Source organism: Prionailurus bengalensis, chromosome X, assembly GCF_016509475.1.
Source record: "Prionailurus bengalensis isolate Pbe53 chromosome X, Fcat_Pben_1.1_paternal_pri, whole genome shotgun sequence".
Taxonomy (NCBI): domain Eukaryota; kingdom Metazoa; phylum Chordata; class Mammalia; order Carnivora; family Felidae; genus Prionailurus; species Prionailurus bengalensis.
This window is the reverse complement of record NC_057361.1, coordinates 107,710,673-107,731,021: the sequence shown is the minus strand read 5'-3', so window position 1 is coordinate 107,731,021 and position 20,349 is coordinate 107,710,673. Positions and strand designations below refer to the sequence as shown.

General features: G+C 39.0%; 1 protein-coding gene across 3 annotated transcripts in view; it reads right to left on the bottom strand.

Annotated features, from left to right (window-relative positions):
• Positions 1 to 20,349, bottom strand: part of OCRL (OCRL inositol polyphosphate-5-phosphatase) — a 50,212-nt gene that overhangs the window by 19,130 nt on the left and 10,733 nt on the right. For all 3 annotated transcript variants that reach the window (XM_043571624.1, XM_043571627.1, XM_043571626.1), the window contains exons 5-15: positions 14,639 to 14,749; positions 14,120 to 14,209; positions 13,289 to 13,409; positions 13,040 to 13,201; positions 11,680 to 11,781; positions 10,583 to 10,697; positions 9,298 to 9,414; positions 9,006 to 9,193; positions 6,449 to 6,560; positions 4,760 to 4,869; positions 3,023 to 3,158 (exon numbers count right to left, since the gene is read on the bottom strand). In XM_043571624.1, coding sequence (XP_043427559.1) covers positions 3,023 to 3,158; positions 4,760 to 4,869; positions 6,449 to 6,560; positions 9,006 to 9,193; positions 9,298 to 9,414; positions 10,583 to 10,697; positions 11,680 to 11,781; positions 13,040 to 13,201; positions 13,289 to 13,409; positions 14,120 to 14,209; positions 14,639 to 14,749 — 1,364 coding nt within the window. The remainder of the gene's footprint in view (positions 1 to 3,022; positions 3,159 to 4,759; positions 4,870 to 6,448; positions 6,561 to 9,005; positions 9,194 to 9,297; positions 9,415 to 10,582; positions 10,698 to 11,679; positions 11,782 to 13,039; positions 13,202 to 13,288; positions 13,410 to 14,119; positions 14,210 to 14,638; positions 14,750 to 20,349) is intronic.

Sequence of the window (20,349 nt, the reverse complement as noted above, 5' to 3'; positions counted from 1 at the left end):
AACTGGCCATTGAGCACTTGGTCCCTTTATTAACAGTCATTGATGACAATGGTGGTAAAAATATAATGTGGTTTCTTAAAGCCTCTAATCATGCCCAAGCATGCCCAAGAGACCAAAATATGGGGTGGTTAACTCAATAAACTCAAAACTTTTCTCAGTGGGTTATCATGATCATACCCCTTAATGGCATATCAAGGATAATGAAGGGGAAAACCACCATAAGAATGTCACCACCTGATACACCCACTTTAGAAAAGGAAATTACCAACAAAATTAGGAATTAAGAATGAGTTAGATGATTAATGAGCTAGATATTTACGTAGTAACATGGGTAGCTCTCCAAGACACACCACTGAATTTTTTTTTTAAAAAGCAAGCTGCAGACCAACAAATAGGGTATGAGACCATTTATGATATATGTACCAATATACAAAACAATACTCTATTGTATATGGGTAAACACTGAAAAGCATATGCAAAAGTCTAGAAGTGTGTTGTTCAAGATAATAGCCAGTAGCCACATATGGATATTTAAATTTACATTACTTCAGGGGCGTCTGGGATGCTCAGTTGGTTAAGTGGCTGCCTTTGGCTCAGGTCATGATCTCACAGTTAGTAGGTTTGAGCCCTGCGTGGGGCTCTGTGCTAACACCTCACAGCCTGGAGCCTGCTTCTGGTTCTGTGTCTCCCTCTCTCTCTGCCCCTCTCCTGCTTGCACTCTGTCTCTCTCTCTCAAAAAGAAACATTAATTTTTTTTTAATTTACATTACTTCAAATTAAATAAAATTGAAAATTCAGCTCTCTTAGTCTCACTACCCACACTTCAAGTGATCAATAGCTACCTGAAGCTAGTAGCTTTTGTACTGGACAGGATAGATCTATAACATTTCCATCATCACAGAAAGACCTATTGGACTATACTGGTCTAGAAAGATATACATTCATAATGGTAGCTGGCCTGGCTGGAAAGTGGGGGTTTGGGACAAAGGTGGGAGTAGAACAGGGATTGAAGAACTTCAGCCTTATCTGTAAATTTTGCTTAAAACGTTTTTTTTTTAATTTTAAAGAGAAAGCACTTTTGATTTCCTGCATAATTTAAGTAGTATTAAAAATTAGAAAGGTAGACATTTATTAAAGATACACAAAAATACACAGGTAGTATGGAAAATTTTTAACTATCCTGCTGGGAGCTCTGGATTAATATGTGTGGAATATTACAAATATTCCAAGGTTCTGAAAAGAAATACAGACAAAAAAGCCAAGCACAGCTGATTAAACCAAAAAGGTTAGTGTCTGGGGAAAGACATCCTTTTAAAAATGAATTAAGAGAATTCAAATGAAGAAAACAGAGCAGCTCACAAGTACAAAATAGAAATTAGGTGGGCTAGAAATAGTATCTAAAGGTTTATGTAGTCTGTAAGTTCTTTGTAACTATAGAGGCATTGTGGGGTTAGTGGAAAGAACATCCATAGGCTTGGGAGTTAAACAGACAAGATTAAAATCTTAGCTCTCCTTCTGGTTGAATGCTCTTAAGGAAGTTATTTTAACTCATTAGTTCTCCATTTGCTCACCTGTTAAATGAGAAATATTTAACTCATAGTACTGTTGTGAGGAGTAAATGAGATATGTCTAAACTGCCCATCCCAGTCCCCAGCACACATAGCTACTATTTGAGAAAAACTATTATTTATTATTATTTTAAAATTTCAAAATGGATAAAAGTCAAGTCACAATTGCTTCAGATTATTCTAAGACCAAGAAGTAACTTTGTAAATAAAGGAAATACCCCCAAAATTCCCCTTTAAGACAGAAGGATAAGACATGTTGGGGATAATCTATCTCAGAAGCAAAAAGAATCAACATATACACAGAGGAAAGAAATCTACCCTATTATGCTCTTTGCATGTCTTAACTCATTAATCCCCATAAGTAGTACCACTGTTATCCCCATTTTATAGTGGAGGAAACTGAGGCATAGGGCTGTTATATAAATTTTCATGGTTACATGGTCAGGAAGTAGTTGAACAAGGATGCAAATCTAAGCAGTCTATAAAGTCCACCCTATCAAGTACTGAACTATATAGATTCTGACAGATTACATGACTGTATGTCTGGGAAATCTACAAGAAATAATCTAAATGTACTAGCTGTCATGGGGTGTCTGGGTGGCTCAGTCAGTTGGGCATCTGACTTCGGCTCAGGTCATGATCTCACAGTCTGTGAGTTCAAGCCCTGCATCCACCTCTGTGCTGACAGTCCAGAGCCTGGAGCCTGCTTCGGATTCTGTGTCTTCCTCTCTCTCTGCCCCTCCCCTGCTCGCACTCTGTCTCTCTCTTTCTCAAAAATAAATAAAGATTAAAAAATTTCTTTTAATGTACTAGCTGTAATAAATTAAATCAACAAGATCCCAAGATATAACCTACGTATACACACAGCTAGAAAATACAATGTGAAAGCAAAAACTACTCACAACAGAGACAAAAAAAATTAACTGGCCATTAATCCAGCCTAGGATGCAACAGAGTTAAAGAAAAATTTAAAACATGTGCTCCTGAACAGGAAAGTTTCACTAATAGTACAGCTGACAATATGCCTTTTAAGCTAATATACAGATTTGGTTGTATGCTGATCAGTCTATGCCTTTGTTCTTGCTGTTCCCAGCCCCTCCACCTGGAACCTCTCTCTTAGGCCTTTCCCTTCTTACTATCTATCTATCTACTCACTCTTTAAAACCTAGCTTCTAACTCTTCTTTATGAATAACAACTTTAGGAGGCTAAGGTTACCACCCAGACACTCTGCAGCATGAGAAACATCTGTGTCACTAAAAGGCCAAGCTCATTAAGAACCATATGGACAGCATTTAGGACGGTTGGGGGCACTAATTTCTCAAAGTTGCAAATAATTATTTGGTTATGGTAACATTTATGGCTCACTGAACTACTGATCTGTTTTGAGGCTAAATGATGCTCTAAGAATATATACTTAACCTACAAACAAATAAATGAACAAACAAGTGTTTACCCCAATATGGAAGAGGGCGCTAACAGGCTTGTGGTCACTGGTTTTTAGTTCCATATGACTCCGGTAATGAAGCTGATTAACATTTGTTCCTCTCCAAAGAATCCGATCACACCAGGCTGGAACCCGACATTTCCCACTGCAAATAAAGAAAGGAATTATGAAGGGAACATACCACACAAGAATGTAATACCTACCACACTGGTTTAGACCAGGGTTAGGCCGTCTTGTTAAATGCCTCTCCTTCCCTAATGATCCCAACTATAATATTCCCTACTATACTGCAAACTCTGTAAAGGGTCTGTGTCTGCTTGTTTGCCACTGAATCTCCAACCCCTAGGACAGTGTCTTGTGCAAAGTAGGTGCTCAGTGATTAGTTATGTAATGAATGAATAAACAGTGCTCCCCAAATTAGCATTACATCTTTAACAACACTGCCCCAGAGGAAAATATAATAGCATCTTCTTAAAATATCCTCAGAAGGTCAGGATTATACTCAGAATACTTTGCTCTATGACATTTTGCAATGACATTTCACAACAGATAGACAACTGGTAAGAATCTAAAAATCCAATGCTATATTCCTAGACTGGGCTTGATCTCTGGAAATAACTAGAGATTTCTCCTTTTCAACCTGGACTTTCATGACTAGCTTCTTCAAATAGAGATGAACTAACATCTAAGCATGCAAGTCTGAACATATAACAGCCCATAGAATACCAAGGGTAGGGAAAAAGCCTAGTCATCATTCAATTAAAATAAGTAACACCTTGTACACCTAAGCCACAAGGTGACACACATAAGTTCTTATCAGTAGCTCTTCAATTGACTCTCAAGTCAGGTGAGTGGAAGAAACAAGGTGAGGTGTACAAGATCTTTGAGTGTCACTTTTCACTTGCTGACCAGCTCGCTCAGAGCACAGGAATGCAGACCCCTCTCCACCCCATCCTAGTGCTCTCTGAGTCTAAAGAAGTTTAATCAAGCTTCTGGGCTCAGCCAGCTAGTACACCATAGGGAACAAAGAGACAGTAGGTAGAAGGCAAATAGTTAGCAGGAACATACTGACAGAGGTACTTAACTGGGGATTATCAGGAAATCAAAGGGCCCCCTGGGCAATGGTTCTCAGCTTTCTCTGGCAGTTGCAGAGGTCAGGACCAGGCATCAGTATTTTTTAAATGTTTTATTTACTTTTGAGAGACAGAGAGGACAGAGAGCATGTGAGCAGGGGAGGGGCAGAGGGGGCAGGGGACAGAGGATCTGAAGCCAACTCTGCACTGACAGCAGTGAGCTTGCAGGCATCAGTATTTTTAAAAGTCCCCCAATAGATTCTAATGTGTGATCAGGACTGAGAACCATTGTGCTGGAAGAGCCTTTTGTGACTCAATTTCTGGTGTTCACAGCTGAAGAGTTGAGAAACAATTTGGATAAAACAACAAGAACAGGACAATAGATAAGGAAATGGGAGGGGGTCAGAAAGGTAAAAATCTCAGCAAGTCTGTTGAGATGATAGAAATAAGGCACTGCAGACAGCCCATAAAATTTCAACAAAAGTAATACTTTAAGATAAATTCACCTGTGAGTACACATGCATTAAAAACTCTTCTGTAACAGCACTGAACCATTAGGTCTTTATATCTGCATCTGGCATGACCTAAAAATTCCTAGCCGTTCACCAATCTGTAGGGACAGAAATAATACCAGGCCTGAACCTATTCTGTGACAAGGTTCTTGTCACTTTACCTGGAATCCCATCGGTCTGTTTTGGAGTCATACTTATAAGTGGGGATAAACTTGATTTCTCCTTCAGTGAAGTCAGCAAAAGCTTTTTTCTGTGTGCGCTGAATATTTAGCTAGAGATAGAAAAAAGCATCACATAAGCAGGGTAACACCATCTTAATACAGGTGATCATCAGGTTGATCAACGATTTCTAACTATCAAGTTTCATTGCTTTTGCAACTGTCAGAGTGCATAAATAAAATTTCTGTACCTTATGAATTAAATCTTGCCATTCCCATGACATCTAAACTCACCCACAGATAGAATGCTCATTATGTGCAAATCACTAATTTTTTATTGCTAATAGTGGTTGGGTGGGGCACCTGGGTCGCTCAGTTAAGTGTCTGACTTCGGCTCAGGTCATGATCTTGTCATTGGGAAGTTCCAGCCCTGCATCAGGCTCTGTGCTAACAGCTCAGAGCCTGGAGCCTGCTTCAGATTCTGTGTCTCTCCCTCTCTCTAACCCTCCCATGCTCATGCTCTGTCTCTGTCTCTCAATAATAAATAAATGTTAAAAATTTTTTTTTTCTAATTTAAAAAATAGTGGTTGAGTAAAATGGAAAAATGAAATAAGAATAATCTTTCTCTGAAGTTGGACAGGAATCATCTAGCGCAATTTTAATTTTTTAAAAAAGCACACAGATGTTGAATGGATAATTCCAAAAGCCAAATTCAGTGAATAGTTATGGATCGTTTTGAAAGTTATCCTCACTCAAATACTCTACCAGAATTACATAAGACTCAGAATTTATTCCAACTGTACCCCCTTTGGAAACATGACAGAGGAAGAAATGCAAAGAAATTAGCCAGTCAACCTCAATATGAAGAAAGAGCCCAAAAAGACTCACTATATATATAAAAAAAAATTCTACTGCAAAACTCCTACATTTTTACTATGTCTAAAGGTCAAAAAGGCTTTCATAAGGATTTAAAGACATTAAAATCAAGTCGAAACATTTTCTTCCCTCTATAAGAAGTGTTCACTTTTAGCAACCAGTATCCATAAGCTGAAGTAAAAATTCAAGTCATGTGCCAGGTTCCAAGGCAAATTTACAGAAAACTAGGTTCCTGAATACCAAGTTTTATATAAATGTTACCAAATCAATGCTTTTCCCACAGGTTTTAACATCTATAAGCCAGCCAGGCCCAACTTCTCAATCAGTTCCCATTAGACCACAGTCTGTGCTATTTATCCCAAACTTCTGTTCTTCCCAATCCCCTCACAGGGCCTCCCTCTTTTACTTCTATGCTGTTTCTAAGACTGCCAAGTAATCATAGAGCAACATTCCCTGTCCCATCTGCCAAACTGCATCAACATAGCTGAAGGTCCACTTCCTCCAGGAAGTGGTCTCCAATTAACCCCACCCATTATCCAACTTATTTTATATAAATCTCTAAAATCTCTTCTTGATAAAGACAATGAACAAATGTTATATTTACTTTTTATCTCCCCTTCTCCTATGCAAGCGCTCAATAAAAGCACTACAAACCTGTGTTCATTCGCTGCATCGCTAGTCACACTGTTTTCCCAAGACAATGAGACCTTTCCATCTATTCCTAGAGTAAGACACACCTCCCACACATATATCTCATAAAGCGAAGAATTTTATCTGCCATCTAGGAACATACCCATAAAACGAAAATTTACTTACCTGGTCAAACTTCAAGAGTCTCTGAAGGTCATTCTTGTTTATAAGACTCTTCACTTCATTGGCATCAGGCATGCAAAGCCTATAGTTCAAATCTCCCAACCAGATGACAACACTGAAGATCAAGAAATACAGGAACAGAAGTAGCAAGAATTACCATAACAAGTCAATCAGAGAAGAACGGAAAGAAGAAAACTAGTAGATTGTTGATAAGGATTCATTTATCACTACCTGACACAAGGAGTTTAAGCTGTAACTTATCCTCTGGGGGCAAGTACTACCAACACCTGAGAAGGACTAGGGATTACCAAATTGGTGGGAAGATAGGCACTCCATACATGAAGAACAAAGAGAGGGAAATACAGTATATGTGTGGAATTCAGAAGCTAAGGAGTTAACTGCCTAAAAGAAGCATGTAGTTTATTTGCTGGACTAGCTCCAAAATTTTGTCTGGCTTCCTGCCCCTCTTCCAGGGGAAGAGAATCTGAACATTTTCTGCCTCTCTGAGCCCTGACATTCTGCAGACTCTTAACTAAGGTCTGCGTAGTCTGACCAGCTATGCACCATAGCCAATTTGCCTACTCCTGCCCCAGATGAACAGTCCAAGTCTCAGGCAGGAAGGAGACTGGCTTGCCACAGGCCCCTAGATGAGCTGAGAGTCCCCCCACAGGGAAGACCCAGAAATTACCACACTAAAAAGGATTCTCCTGTGAGCTATCTCAAGTCCTGAATGGGTCTCTTTGCCAATCTTAAATGCAACATGAAATGTCTGGAATCCTGAGGAAATAAATTTAAGGCATTTCAGGACAACCTCATGACCATTAACGTCAAGGCCTTGACTTTACTACCATGAAGCAGAATTCTATAGGATCCTCGGGGCACCTGGGTGGCTCAGTCAGCTGAGCGTCCGACTTCAGCTCAGGTCATGATCTCTCGGTTTGTGAGTTCGAGCCCCGCGTCGGGCTCTGTGCTGAATGCTCAGAGCCTGGAGCCTGCTTCGGATTCTGTGTCTTCCTCTCTCTCTGCCCCTCTCCTGCTCACGCTCTGTCTCTCCCTCTCTCTCAAAAATAAACATAAAAAAATTAAAAAAAAAGAATTCTATAGGATCCTAATTATTGAGACATTATGGAATCAGGCCAATATCACTACTCTTCCCTATTTTCCCAAATACCCTACTCTGTGCTGATCCTAATATGTTAAATTATCTTTTGTTTTCCTAATTCCCATCTCAAATCACTTATTCCAAATCACACCACCTTCTCAGAATTTCAATTACCAATATTAATTTCTTGAAGACTAATCATTTTGTACTACCCAGTCCATCCCTCAACTGATTTCTGCTTGTATTCTTATTAAGTCCCATTCTTCACAAACTTTTCTCATATTATCCTGTTGATCCATTGTTGTCTACATCTCCAGTGTCCCAATTCTTAATGATTCACAGCCATTAAAAAAATAATATAGATATAATACAATATATATATAATGCATAAATTAATATAATACATACACACACTGGCTTGGAATGAGACCCACAATAGGACAATACAGTCCTCTATAATGAGAGTGCATGTGTTTGTATATACAGAAAGGTCTAGAACAGCACTATTCAAAGGAAATAAGATGCATGTCAGAGATGTAATTTTAAATTTTTTAGTAGCTGCATTTAAAAATGAAAAGAAACAAGTGAATATAACTTTAACAATATATTTCATTTAACTCAATATATCCAAATTATCATTTCGACATGTAATCAATATTGAAAAATGGAGATATTTTACATTTTTCTTACTAAGTCTCTGAAAATCCAGTGTATAGTTTATGCTTACAATACATCTCAATTTGGACTAGCTACTTTTAAGTGTCCAATAGCCACCTATGGCTACTAGCTATCACATTGGACAGCACAGTTCCAGGATACACACCAAACTATTAATAACACTTTCCTTTGAAGATAGAAACTGGCTAGGGGACAGCAAAGTGATTTCTACTTTTATCTTTTATTACATTCATAATAAACATTTCTATTTTATAATAAAAAACAATAAAGGGGTGCCTGGTGACTCAGTCAGTTAAGCACCTGACTCATGATTTCCATTCAGGTCATGAGTTCACGGTTTGTGGGTTCAAACTCCACATCAGGCTCCACACTGGCAGTGCAGAGCCTGTTTGAGACTGTGTCTCTTTCTCTCTCTCTCTCTCTCTCTCTCTCTCTCTCTCTCTCTCTCTTTTTACCCCTCCCCCACCCATGCTCACTCACTCTCTCAAAATAAACTTAAAAAAATTTTTTAAATAATAAAAACTGACTCCAATTGACACACCCCTCCAGCATTACTCTTACATGCCCACTAATAGAACCTCTGATAGCAAATCTGATTTCTCTGTCTCAGTGAATCTCCTCAGTGAATCTGCCTCAGTGAATTCCTCAAAAACCCACTCTTCTTTGCAACTCCAATCCCTAAATAGTATTCATTCACTCTTCACAGTTCCATAGTTTCCTACCAGTTTAATCTCGTTTCAGCCCCACTATTCAAAGGACAAAGGAGATTTAACCACTCACTCATGTTTCATGATGTTCAGCTGTGGGAGTGTCTGATTTGGGACCACAAAACTCATTCGTGCACAGATGTCCTTATAATCTTGGTTCCTTCTCTCAAAGTCCTCCACATGGGCAGCCAGGTGAGAATTGACAATGCAAAAGGTAGTGTTGTGAAATACAAATCTCACAGCTACCCCACCTTTGTTTCCCTGTTAGCAAGAGTAATTATTCACAATTAGTACAAAGACAGAACTGGCAGGTGAATTTCACATGGACATAAATAATAATCAAGCTCATTTCCAAAGTAACTCACCATTTTCCCCATGATTCCAGTTCCAACTGTTTCTGTAGCAACATCACGGATATATTGCCACTGGTCCTTTCTGGCAAATATGAGGAGCATCATCCCAACAAGGCGGACTAGCTGAACCTACGAGTTCCAGGGAGTTAGAAAAAGGTTCATGTTAATACACTCTTTGCCACACATCTAATCCCACAACTAATTTTCCACCAAGAAGATATTAATGATGTTCAAATCTGAATCCAAACCCTCTAATTTCCCAGTGGACCCCATACAAAGGAAACAAAATTTCTCTGGGGAAACTCTAATCCAGCTCTGATCAGTTGGAGATAAAAATCTTTGGGGACATCAAGTATACTCAGCTCTAGGATACATTATTTTAATCAAATCTATGTATGTATGTATGTATGTATGTACGTACATATGTATGTATCTATCTATCTACCTACCTATGTATCTATTTTAATCACTTTTAAACTTACCAGGAGTAGTTAGCATTAAAAAATCAAATCTAAAACCCCTATCCCAGCTTATTTCTTTTGCCTCTCCTTCCTAGTTTCTGATTTCCAATTTCTTAAGAAATTAAAATTTCTAAAATAGCAATCTTTTTTTAAGTATGTAAACTAGAGCTAGAAATATGTCTGAAATATGTGTTAGTCAGGGATCTATGTGAGAGGAATAACACCTTCAGGATTTTTATTACCTATATCAACTGTTGGAAGGAGTGGATGAAAAATATTCAGAGGACTCCTTTTAAAGGGGTTACTATGGTAACCATGTAATTAAAATAACTCTTCTGGTAGCCTCTACCACATGCCTTCCAAAGACCAAGAAATTAGCCCACCTTGCTAAAGTCAACTCTACTTTTGATTTACAAGGTTTAGAACTCATTTAAATTCCACAATACTTCTTCCTGATTCCACAGCATACCCTATGCACCCACGTGCTTCAAACTGCTTTTCTGTAAAGTATCTGGTTCTGACCAGGTCAGTGAACAATTTTGATCTTAAACTCTTACTGTTGCTCTGTAAGTAATTATCATAAGCTAATTATCATTCTGAGAATAAAATTCTTTTTTTTCTCCTAAAAGCTACCTAAGCAATGAAAATATAGGGTCAGAAAGCTTAGGAAAAAAATTATTTTTAGAAAATAGGTGTAAAGGACTATTCTGCCCTATTGCAGTATTACACACAGAGAAGAATTCAATTAAGCCATTCTTTTGGAACAAGTTATAGATAACAGAATAACTTCTAGTGAGTTCTATTTAGTTGTATACTAATAATGAAATGCAGCTTACTTTCTTATACTTGGCTTTGGAATGCAAACCCCTCTCTACAGCCATGGACCACTCTTGTTCCTTCACAGATTCAAAGTAGAAAAAGGCTTCTGTGCTCAAGTCCAGCTCTTGGAATCTGAAAAAACACGAAGACATGAGATCTATACATATCCCATAATTATCTCTGACTACCTCCCATCCCATTTTCTGAGACATTAGGTGGAAAGGGAATGGGGAAAGAGAGAAACTTTATAGAACTGGTCCACTGACCCAGGTGATCAGTAAGGACAAGCAACTTTGTTTCAAAAGACTCTTTATAAGTATATGCACAGGTTATGCAAAACATAAACAAACAAAAACCTCCACAAGGGATAACAGTGGAGCTTTGCTTATATATCCTAGGAATAGTCACTGTTGGAAATGACCTCAAGTCTCAGTTGCTGTTAAGAATATAGTTTTAGGGGCACCTGGGTGGCTCAGTTGGTTGAGCGTCTGACTTCGGCTCAGGTCATGATCTCACAGCTCGTGGGTTTGAGCCCCATATCGGGCTCTGTGCTGACAGCTCAGAGCCTGGAGTCTGCTTCGGATTCTGTGTCTCCCTCTCTCTCTGCCCCTAACCCACTTGCATTCTGTCTGTCTCTCTCAAAAATAAAATAAGCATTAAAAAAAAATATATATAGTTTTATTTGGGGGCACCTGGGTGGCTCAGTCGGTTAAGCACTTGACTTCGGCTCAGGTCATTATCTCATGGTTTGTGGGTTTGAGCCCCATGTCGGGCTCTGTGCTGACAGCTCAGAGCCTGGAGCCTGCTTCAGATTCTGTGTCTTCCTGTCTTTCTGCCCCTCCCCTGCTTGTGCTCTTTCTCTCTCTCTCTCAAAAATAAATAAAGATTCAAAAAAAAAGAATATAGTTTTATTTGCATTTTGAGATGACTAGATGTTTCCTTTCACCATTTCAGGTATCATTCCTTTCTTATCTCACAAATTTGACCCACAAGATAATTCTCACATATAGTCTATAGTAGGTTTTTACCAAATCATTAGAAAAAGGAGGGCAAAATGTCATGTAAACTAATACCAAACATATAGCCAAAAGGAAATTCCAGATGTGTTCTTTACCCAATGCAGTAGATATCAGGAGGATTCGAATCACAGTTCAGCCAAGGTTCCAGCTCACTATCTGGAGACTGGCCATTCACGTTCCACGTTCCAACAAAAAATCTAATACATAATATGAAAAATTACTTGAAAACAAAGGTCAAGTATGAAGCAATGAAAGTTCTCTCATCACTCTTTATACAAGGGTATATTCACAATAAGCCAACATAATTTCTCAAAATGTTTTGCTATACACATATAAGAAAAACCTCTTGCATGTAGAACACAAAGGCAGTAGGCTCATTCTCTAAATTTTATATTAGGTGAATCCACAAAAGGAAACCAAGTCTCTACTTAAAAAACATAAAGTTAATTGCTCCACCACATTTCCTTTCAATTAAACTCCATCCAAACTTATACTTGAAGGGAGAGCTTGTAGATGGGGAAAAAAGGTATCTTCATGCTGTAAATACGTCTGATGTGGATAACTGTTCCATAAGGAGCTATAGTTGAATCCAAAAACTCACTTCCCAAAGGATTACAAGGACATCTGTGTAGGAAATTCTGTTGAGGCAGATATAGTACTAAGGGGGAAAGCAGAAGGAAAAACTCATAACTGTCTTAACTGTTTACATACAAAAATAAGCATCATGGGGAATATGAGGAACTATAGATTTTGGCGTAGGGATACAGTTATAATTGAATTATAACAAATGAGGCTTAATGGGATAGATGGGACTGGAATCTTGGACTATTAAGGGCATGTGCCGTTCACAAACAACAAAGAAAACTGTTGCTGCTTTGCAGGTTGGGATATACACCACGCCACATCAGATACCACTCACGCTAGGTCCAGAGAAGAAGAGATTGACAAGCAAAGGTGAAATGAAAAATATGATACAGAGAAAAGAAGAAAGAATCCAAGACAGACCTCTCAATCAAGAGGACTGGATGAAATGTTCTTTAGTTAACTTACCAAAGTAAGCAAGTTAAACCAGTGGTAATGGGAGACTTTAATCTTCTAATATTGGTGAGAAAAAACTCAGCAGTCCAGAAAGATAAACACATTTGCTTAGGGAATGTGCTAAGGGATAATTCTCCAGTACATGTGAGTTTGATTTGGTTCTGAGTAGACAGAAGCATTAGTAGACACGGTATCATTAGTAGTTAGAAAATCCAAGGGAAACTGTAGCATTTGCTACAGTTTTGTATATATATATATGTTTGTATATGTATGTCACTGACTAATATAGAGATAGGGGCTTGAACTGGCTGACCATTCCTTTTTATTATGCTTTGATTCTTAAGCTAATTAAACTAATACCTTAAGTAACAAAAGGACATTTTATGCCATACCTCAGTAAGTAGAGGAGAGACTAACCTGAAATTCTGAATATTGACATATTCTTTCTCTCGCTTTGCCAGGATATGTTTGATGAGACCTTCTCGCTGCCCAGACTGGGTATTTGGTACAAAGAGCTTCCGCATGGTGTTGGTCACTTTGGGCTGTTCCTTATTAGGAGCTTCTTTGTCACGTGGAAGCCTAGGAAATAAATGAGAAATTCAAAAGTGAAACTGCCTAAAATATAAAAGTTCCTAAATGAGAAATACATTATGACATAGGACTTACATTCTATTCACAGAAGGGGGTGGAGGTGGGGGTTCCCGATGAATCCCTGTAGGATGATTTTGTGAATTAATTTTCTTGTCCAAATTCATAGATGAAAAATTATCCTCAAATCCAAGAAGCCCTGAAGTACACAGAATCCAGAATCAAAGGGGGAAAATAAAGATAACATCCAAATTATCCAGGACAGACAGAGCTTTTTGCCTTCATCACAGTGGTTTTGATTTGATCACTATTTGCTCAATGGCATTACCAAACAGAAAGGTATCACAAGGAGAGTGATAAGTTAGACTGGGGGAAGAAACACATCTGTCCCTGAAGGACTTGACATATTAACTAGAACAACAGCAAGTTACATTAATTTGGAACCTGAATAATAACAGCTAACATTTATTGAAGACTTAGCATAATGCCTGGTTGATAGTAAGGGATTATATTATTATCTCTTTTGATCATCACAAAGACCCCATATGGCCAGTAGTGTTAAAAATCTTCCCATGTTACAGAAAAAGAAATGGAAACTCAGCATTGTTGAGTAACTTGACCAAGGTCATATGTAACTAGCAAGTCGTAGAATTGGAATTTAAACCCAAGCAGTTTGGCCCTGGAGCACGCCAATCTTTACCACACTGCTAAGCTGGCTCCTGAGGAGCTAACATGCCACAGAAAATATCAGGAATGAACATCAGTCAGTGGGCATGAACTCAATAAAACCACTCCATAGGAGAAGGTGTCTGAGATTGACATTAATCCACACTATCTTATCTGTCCAGATAAAATCTATTGACTCTGCAATGATCATAGCAACCAGGCAAAAGAGAATCTTTTCAGTACCTGAAAAAGCAGAAGGTTTGTCCTTAGTGTCTAATTTCTGGTACCAGCTAGATGAGTCCTTTGGCTCTGGAACAAGAAGCTGTGACTGAGCTAGAGAGATAAGAGTCATGGTCAGAAACAGGGGAGCCCTTCACTGAGTGAATTTTACCATAACCAAAAGCCATTCATTCAGCACTCCTCAAATGCAGGGACCAGAAGCATTCTTGCATGTAAAGGAAGAGACTAAGAGAATAAGGGCAGCTCTGGGATGATCTGGGAACAGAAGGAGGATTACTGTCTTCAGTAACCTGTCCATGCTGTGACACTGAAGATTCTGGAAAATGGCTCAGTGTCCTTCCTTATAGCTGAATACACCTGTTCTCTAGCCTAACCCTGGTTCATTCCTGAAGGAAGAAAAATCAGCTATGAAGACTCAAGGGGTGAGGTACTTTGCTAACGGCTGCTTGCCTCTGCATCTGCATGCCAGAATGTCACTGCCATTCAAACAAGTAGAAAGAAAACTGCTGAGTCTTGAGTTACCTTCCTGAGCAGCAAGGACCTCTGAGAGGAACTTCAAACAATGTTCCTCATCAGGGATTTCAAAGCGGCGCTCCCTGGTCCAGTCTCCCTGAATCCGAATTTTGCAGCCACCTAAAAAGAAGTGAAATCCATACACATACAGCTATGGAATATGTGCTTTCTTGGGGTCAGATTCTCAACTTATTAGTTTAACAAGAGAAGGTCCAGATCACACATATTCTAAGACTTCTAATGTAGGAAGCATATCTACAGGATCAGGGGATTTGTTGTGGTGGGGGTGTAATACAGACAGGGAAATCTAAGGGGCCGATGAACTGTGTCAATGAGCAGCCCAGTACAGTGATATTGAAATCATAGTCTCCATTGTCAACGTAGGGACCAAATTCTAACAAAAGATCAATTCCCCAACCACCCTCCTCCCATCTTCCAGCCGTAGATTCCTACCATTTCAAATACAGATCATATAGTAAGAGTATCTAAAGCATAAAGGGAATAAAGAAAATAAGATGGTTTGCTCCTAGGTACACATTGTACCTAGACAATTGAATTTACAAACTAATTAAAAAAGAAAAGAGTAGTGGAATTGGTTTGAATTATTCCGGAAAGAAGCATCTAGATCTCATTACCTCAAGTAAACAATGCATATCTTGAATAAACATATGAAAGCAATATAATGACCTATGACTAGGAGTGGCCTGGTTCAAGCACAGCCAACTGGAAAACAGTATAATTAATAGTAAAGTTATCTAGGACTTTAGTTTCTTATGTGTCTAACATACTGTCTCCCTTTTTCTGATGCCCTAGTTCTCATCCATATCAATGGTCTGGATATGGTGATCCAGGAAACCTATGTACTTGTTTATATTCTTATTTAACTGACTTACTACATATATTGCTTTCTCATGCTCCTGGAAACCATAAGCTCCTTGAGAGCAAGAAGTGGGCTACACATACAAGTTATCCAACACAACACTTCCGAGGAGCTCCCAGACTGTCTGGGATGGAGGGGCTTCTCAGGACTCAGGACTTTCAAAGCGAACACTGGGAAAGTCTCAGGCAAACCAGGATGGTTGGCTCCTTTACTGGTGACAATGAATGTCAGACTTCACAGACAGAAGGCATTTAATCAATGACTATTGAACCTCTTTCATACTTGTAAATGACAAAGAGATGAGAAAATGAAATGAAAATCCTAGTTTCTTATGTTGGAAATCCACTTGTGAACCTCTGACTCTTTTTCCTTTGTATTTCTGTAAGTTTCTATCTTCACAGATTTAGTGATTAGAAGAAAAGAGGTAAAAATACTGAGAAAGGAGGCACCCAAGCAGACCACAGATAAGAAAATTACTGAGGGTGTTAATGTAAGGAGAAGAAAAAAATGAAGGGCATGAATAAAGGCTGTCAGTTATCGCAGCCTTGAAGATACAGGGAAAACCTTCAGGGCACAAGTAGTCCTCCCTTTCTCAGATAATTTATATTAAAAGTAGAAAAGAAATTAAAAGATCAGTCTCTATCTGATAAAACTTAAACAATAATACATTTTCTCTCTCTCCCACAATCCTTGAAAGATATATTTTAGCAAACACAAAAAATACACTGACTCATTTAACAGAAAATTCCAGAAATTGCTTACAAAATAACATTGGATGTTCTCTCACCATGTTGTATGGGAAAGAGGACAAATTATCCCATGACCCAACCTTCTACTACTCTTCCTTCCAAAACCCCCTGGCCTCTGTGTGACCAGCAGGCACTCCTATATCCTCAAACTTCTCTGAACATTCCCTATGTCTCTCAGTAACTCTCAACAAAATGCATTAGAATTACCAGAGGCATTTTTAGAAAACAGACATTTGCATCCCATCCCAGGCCAATAAAGCAGAATGTCAGGGGGTGAAGCCCAGGCACTGGTAGTTTTTAAAATACTCCCCAAGTGATTCATGTGCATCCAGATTAAAAACCAAAGAGTCATCTGCAAAGTGGCTTATCCCTGGATGTTGTTTATGGTCTCTCACACCCTATGGAATTTAAGACTGGTGTCCTTTTTTGTCCTAACGCCAACTCTAGACCATTCCCTCTTCTCCTCCCTCAGGACAAATCCTTTCTCCTTCGAGGTTCACCCACTGGGCTATACCAGCTTCTTCCCTTCCCTCCCCCATGAGATCATGTGCCATCCTTCCCAAAACTTCTGAATCCAGGATTCAATACCTGACTCATATGACTTCCTCTCCACTCAAACTCTTGGCTTAAATTTGAGTCCCTTCCAAATTAACACAGAAAACACAGCAAACATCTTCAACTTGCTCATGCAATGACCTTGCCCCACCATCTCAGCCACCTACTCCCTCAGTCCCTATGGGGACTCCCTCAGTTATACCCTGAAATTTTTCATCATAGAAACACTATCACCTCATAAATCTCTAATTAAAATACCCAACTCTGACCTGCTATTTCCAGCTTACTTGCTCAAATGGGAACCTCCAGCCTTCTACTCAGTGTCCATTCACACACTCCTACATTCACTTCCCATTTTATCAAACAGATGTCATCATTAAACTCTGTTGCAGGGGCGCCTGGGTGGCTCAGTCGGTTAAGCGTCTGACTTCAGCTCAGGTCACGATCTCGCGGTCCGTGAGTTCGAGCCCCGCGTCGGGCTCTGGGCTGATGGCTCAGAGCCTGGAGCCTGCTTCCAATTCTGTGTCTCCCTCTCTCTCTGCCCCTCCCCCGTTCATGCTCTGTCTCTCTCTGTCTCAAAAATAAATAAACACTAAAAAAAAAAAAAAAAAAAAAAAAAAAAAAACTCTGTTGCAAAAGCCCAGAACTGCCTTACCACTCTGTTCCTCCACAGCCCCTACCTGATTAACTTTCAACCCTCAGAAATCCAACTAACTGCCTTACTCCAGAGGGAGTAAACACACACACACACACACACACACACACACACACACACACACACACACAATTATTACAAATTGATTGCTAACTTCAATCTGGCCCTCTATGATAGGAAGTAATGTTAAGTTTCAATAGTCAACTAGTCTCCCACTACTATCTGGAAAACCTATTTCGCACCTCCTCATTTATCTGTGGATCCCCCTCTTCTCAAACCCTCTCATTCCAAGCTGATTGCTTCACCTCATGCTTCAGAGGAAATGGAAGGCACCACATGGAAAGCTACCTGTATTTGTACCCATCTTCTCCTTTCCCTTCTGATATAAGAAGAGCCCTCCTATCAAAGACCACCTTCTCTTTGAATTATAACCCCTCTAGTTCTCTCAGGAATTTTACACTCACAATCATTCGCTAGACACCTCCCCCCAATATCTTTCATCTCCCCCTTTCACAGGCTCCTTCCCATTAGCATTAAATTAAATTGTGCCTGGTGACTCGGTCTGTTAAGTACCTGATTCTTGGTTTCGGCTCAGGTCATGATCTCACAGTTTCGTGAGTCTGAGCTCCATGTCAGGCTCTGTGCCAACACTGCGGAGCCTGCTTGGGATTCTCTCTCTCCCTTTCTCTCTGCCCCTCCCCAACTCGTGCTGTCTCTCTCAAGATAAAATAAATGAACTTTAAAAAATTAAAAGAAACAAATTGTGTTCTAAATTCTCCCCATTTGAAAAACAATAACCTTCCTGGACCCTGTATTTCCCTCCAACTCCAGTCCATCTCTACATTCCCCTCCAGAGTAAAGCTTTATTAAAAACACACAGTCACTACTTACCTCCCATTTCTCTCTTTAATCCATTCCAATATGACTTTGGCTCCCACCACCCCTCTGACATAGCTTTGTTAAGGTCACCAAGAACCTCCAAATTGCTAAATCCAATGGATCCTCTTCAGTCATCTTATCAGACCTATCAGTAGAAATCAATAGTTGACCACTCCTTGAATACTCTTTTCCAAAGGATTCTATGATACCATCCTCATCTAGTTTGCCTCTGTCTTTGATCACTAATTTTTTAGTGCCCTTTGAGGTATCTCCTCCTCTATCTAACCTTTAAAAAAGCAGAATTCCTTAACGTTCAGTCCTAAACCTTTTTCTCACTCTGTATCAGCATTGTCCAATATGGTAACCAATAATCACATGTGGCTACTGAGTACTTGAAATGTGACTACTTTGAGGAACTGAACTTCTAATTTTATTTCTAATTAATTTAAATAGGCACATGTAGCTAGAAACTAACGTATCTGAGAGCACAGCTCTATTTTCAATCATATCATCTCTCAGGGTTTCAAATACATCTATGTGCTAGTGGCCCAGACCTTTCTTTAGAGCTTCAGATGCATACATTCAACTGTCAATTTATAATCTACACTCAAATGTCTCAAAGAAATTTCAAACTAAATATAGCTAAAACTGAACTCATGACCCCCTCAAAGGAAAACTCATTCCTCCCACAATGTTCTTATTTTGGCAAATGGTACCATCATCCACATTCATGCTAGTAACCCAAGATTCATCTCTGACACTTCTCTAACTTACCCCCATGCCCAAACCAACCTCTGCTGAGTTAACCTCTGAAAACATTTATCAAATCCGTCTACTTCTCTCCATTTATACTGCCACCATACTCATAGTCTCTAGCTTAAACTCTGGAAACAGCTTCCTAACTGATTTCCATGCAAATGATTGACACCCTGGGATAAAATCCTTCATATTCTTCCCATTTTTTTTAAATATAAAAATCCAGATTCCTCACCATGACTTACAAGATACTACTGGATCTGGCCTTACCCCATCCTAACTTGATGCCTAAGCCTTGTTCCAACCACCCTGGCCTTCTTTTATTTCAAAGGTGTCAAGCTACTTACCCAATTTGAGACCTTTACACATGTGGTTCCTTCTACCTGGCATACTTTTCTCTCCCCCATTTTTACCCGTCTTACTTAGCCCCTCTGGTCTCAATTTAAATGGTACTTATTAAATAGGCCTTCCCTGACCATGCCACCTAATTTAGTCAGCCGTTTTATAAACTCTTTGTATTTCTCCTTGATAGCATTGATCAAAACTGCAATTATGTAAGTATCTATACCTTATCAGTTTAAAGTCTGTTTCCTGCACTATTAAATGAAGTACCATGACTATACTGCTTTCTGATATATCCTTAGACCAGCACAGTGCCTGACACATAAAAGGTATTCATATTTTTACACGATGGATTATAGGTATCTGTGTGACACTAGTACCAAACAGCACAGAAGCAAGAACAAAAGCAGGAGCAGCAATCTTAGCTATGTTGTTCTCTACTGATTCTGCAGCACTTAGAACAGTGCTTGGCAAACAGAAGGCACTCAACAAATATTTGTTGAATAATGAATAAGGGAAGATTTATTATTAGGAAATTAATATAATACAGTCCATCGATGGGACAAATAAGGAATAACAATATTCCTTTACACTACAAATAGTGTAAAGACATCTGATAAAATTCAATATACACTCATGATCTTAAAAACCACACAAACTTGAAATGGAGTTTCTTAATATGTTTTTTTAAAAAAACCCTATCAAATCCACAGGCAATAATGTCCTCAACAATGAAGCACCACCTGAGGCTTTCTTACTGAAAATAGGAGCCAAACAAGGATTATCATCATTATTTAATATTGGTCTTAAAATTCTCATTGGTATAATGAGACACAAAGCAAAACTAATAGTTGTAGCTACTAAAAAGGAAACAAAATTATTATTTGTAGATGACCACGGCCGT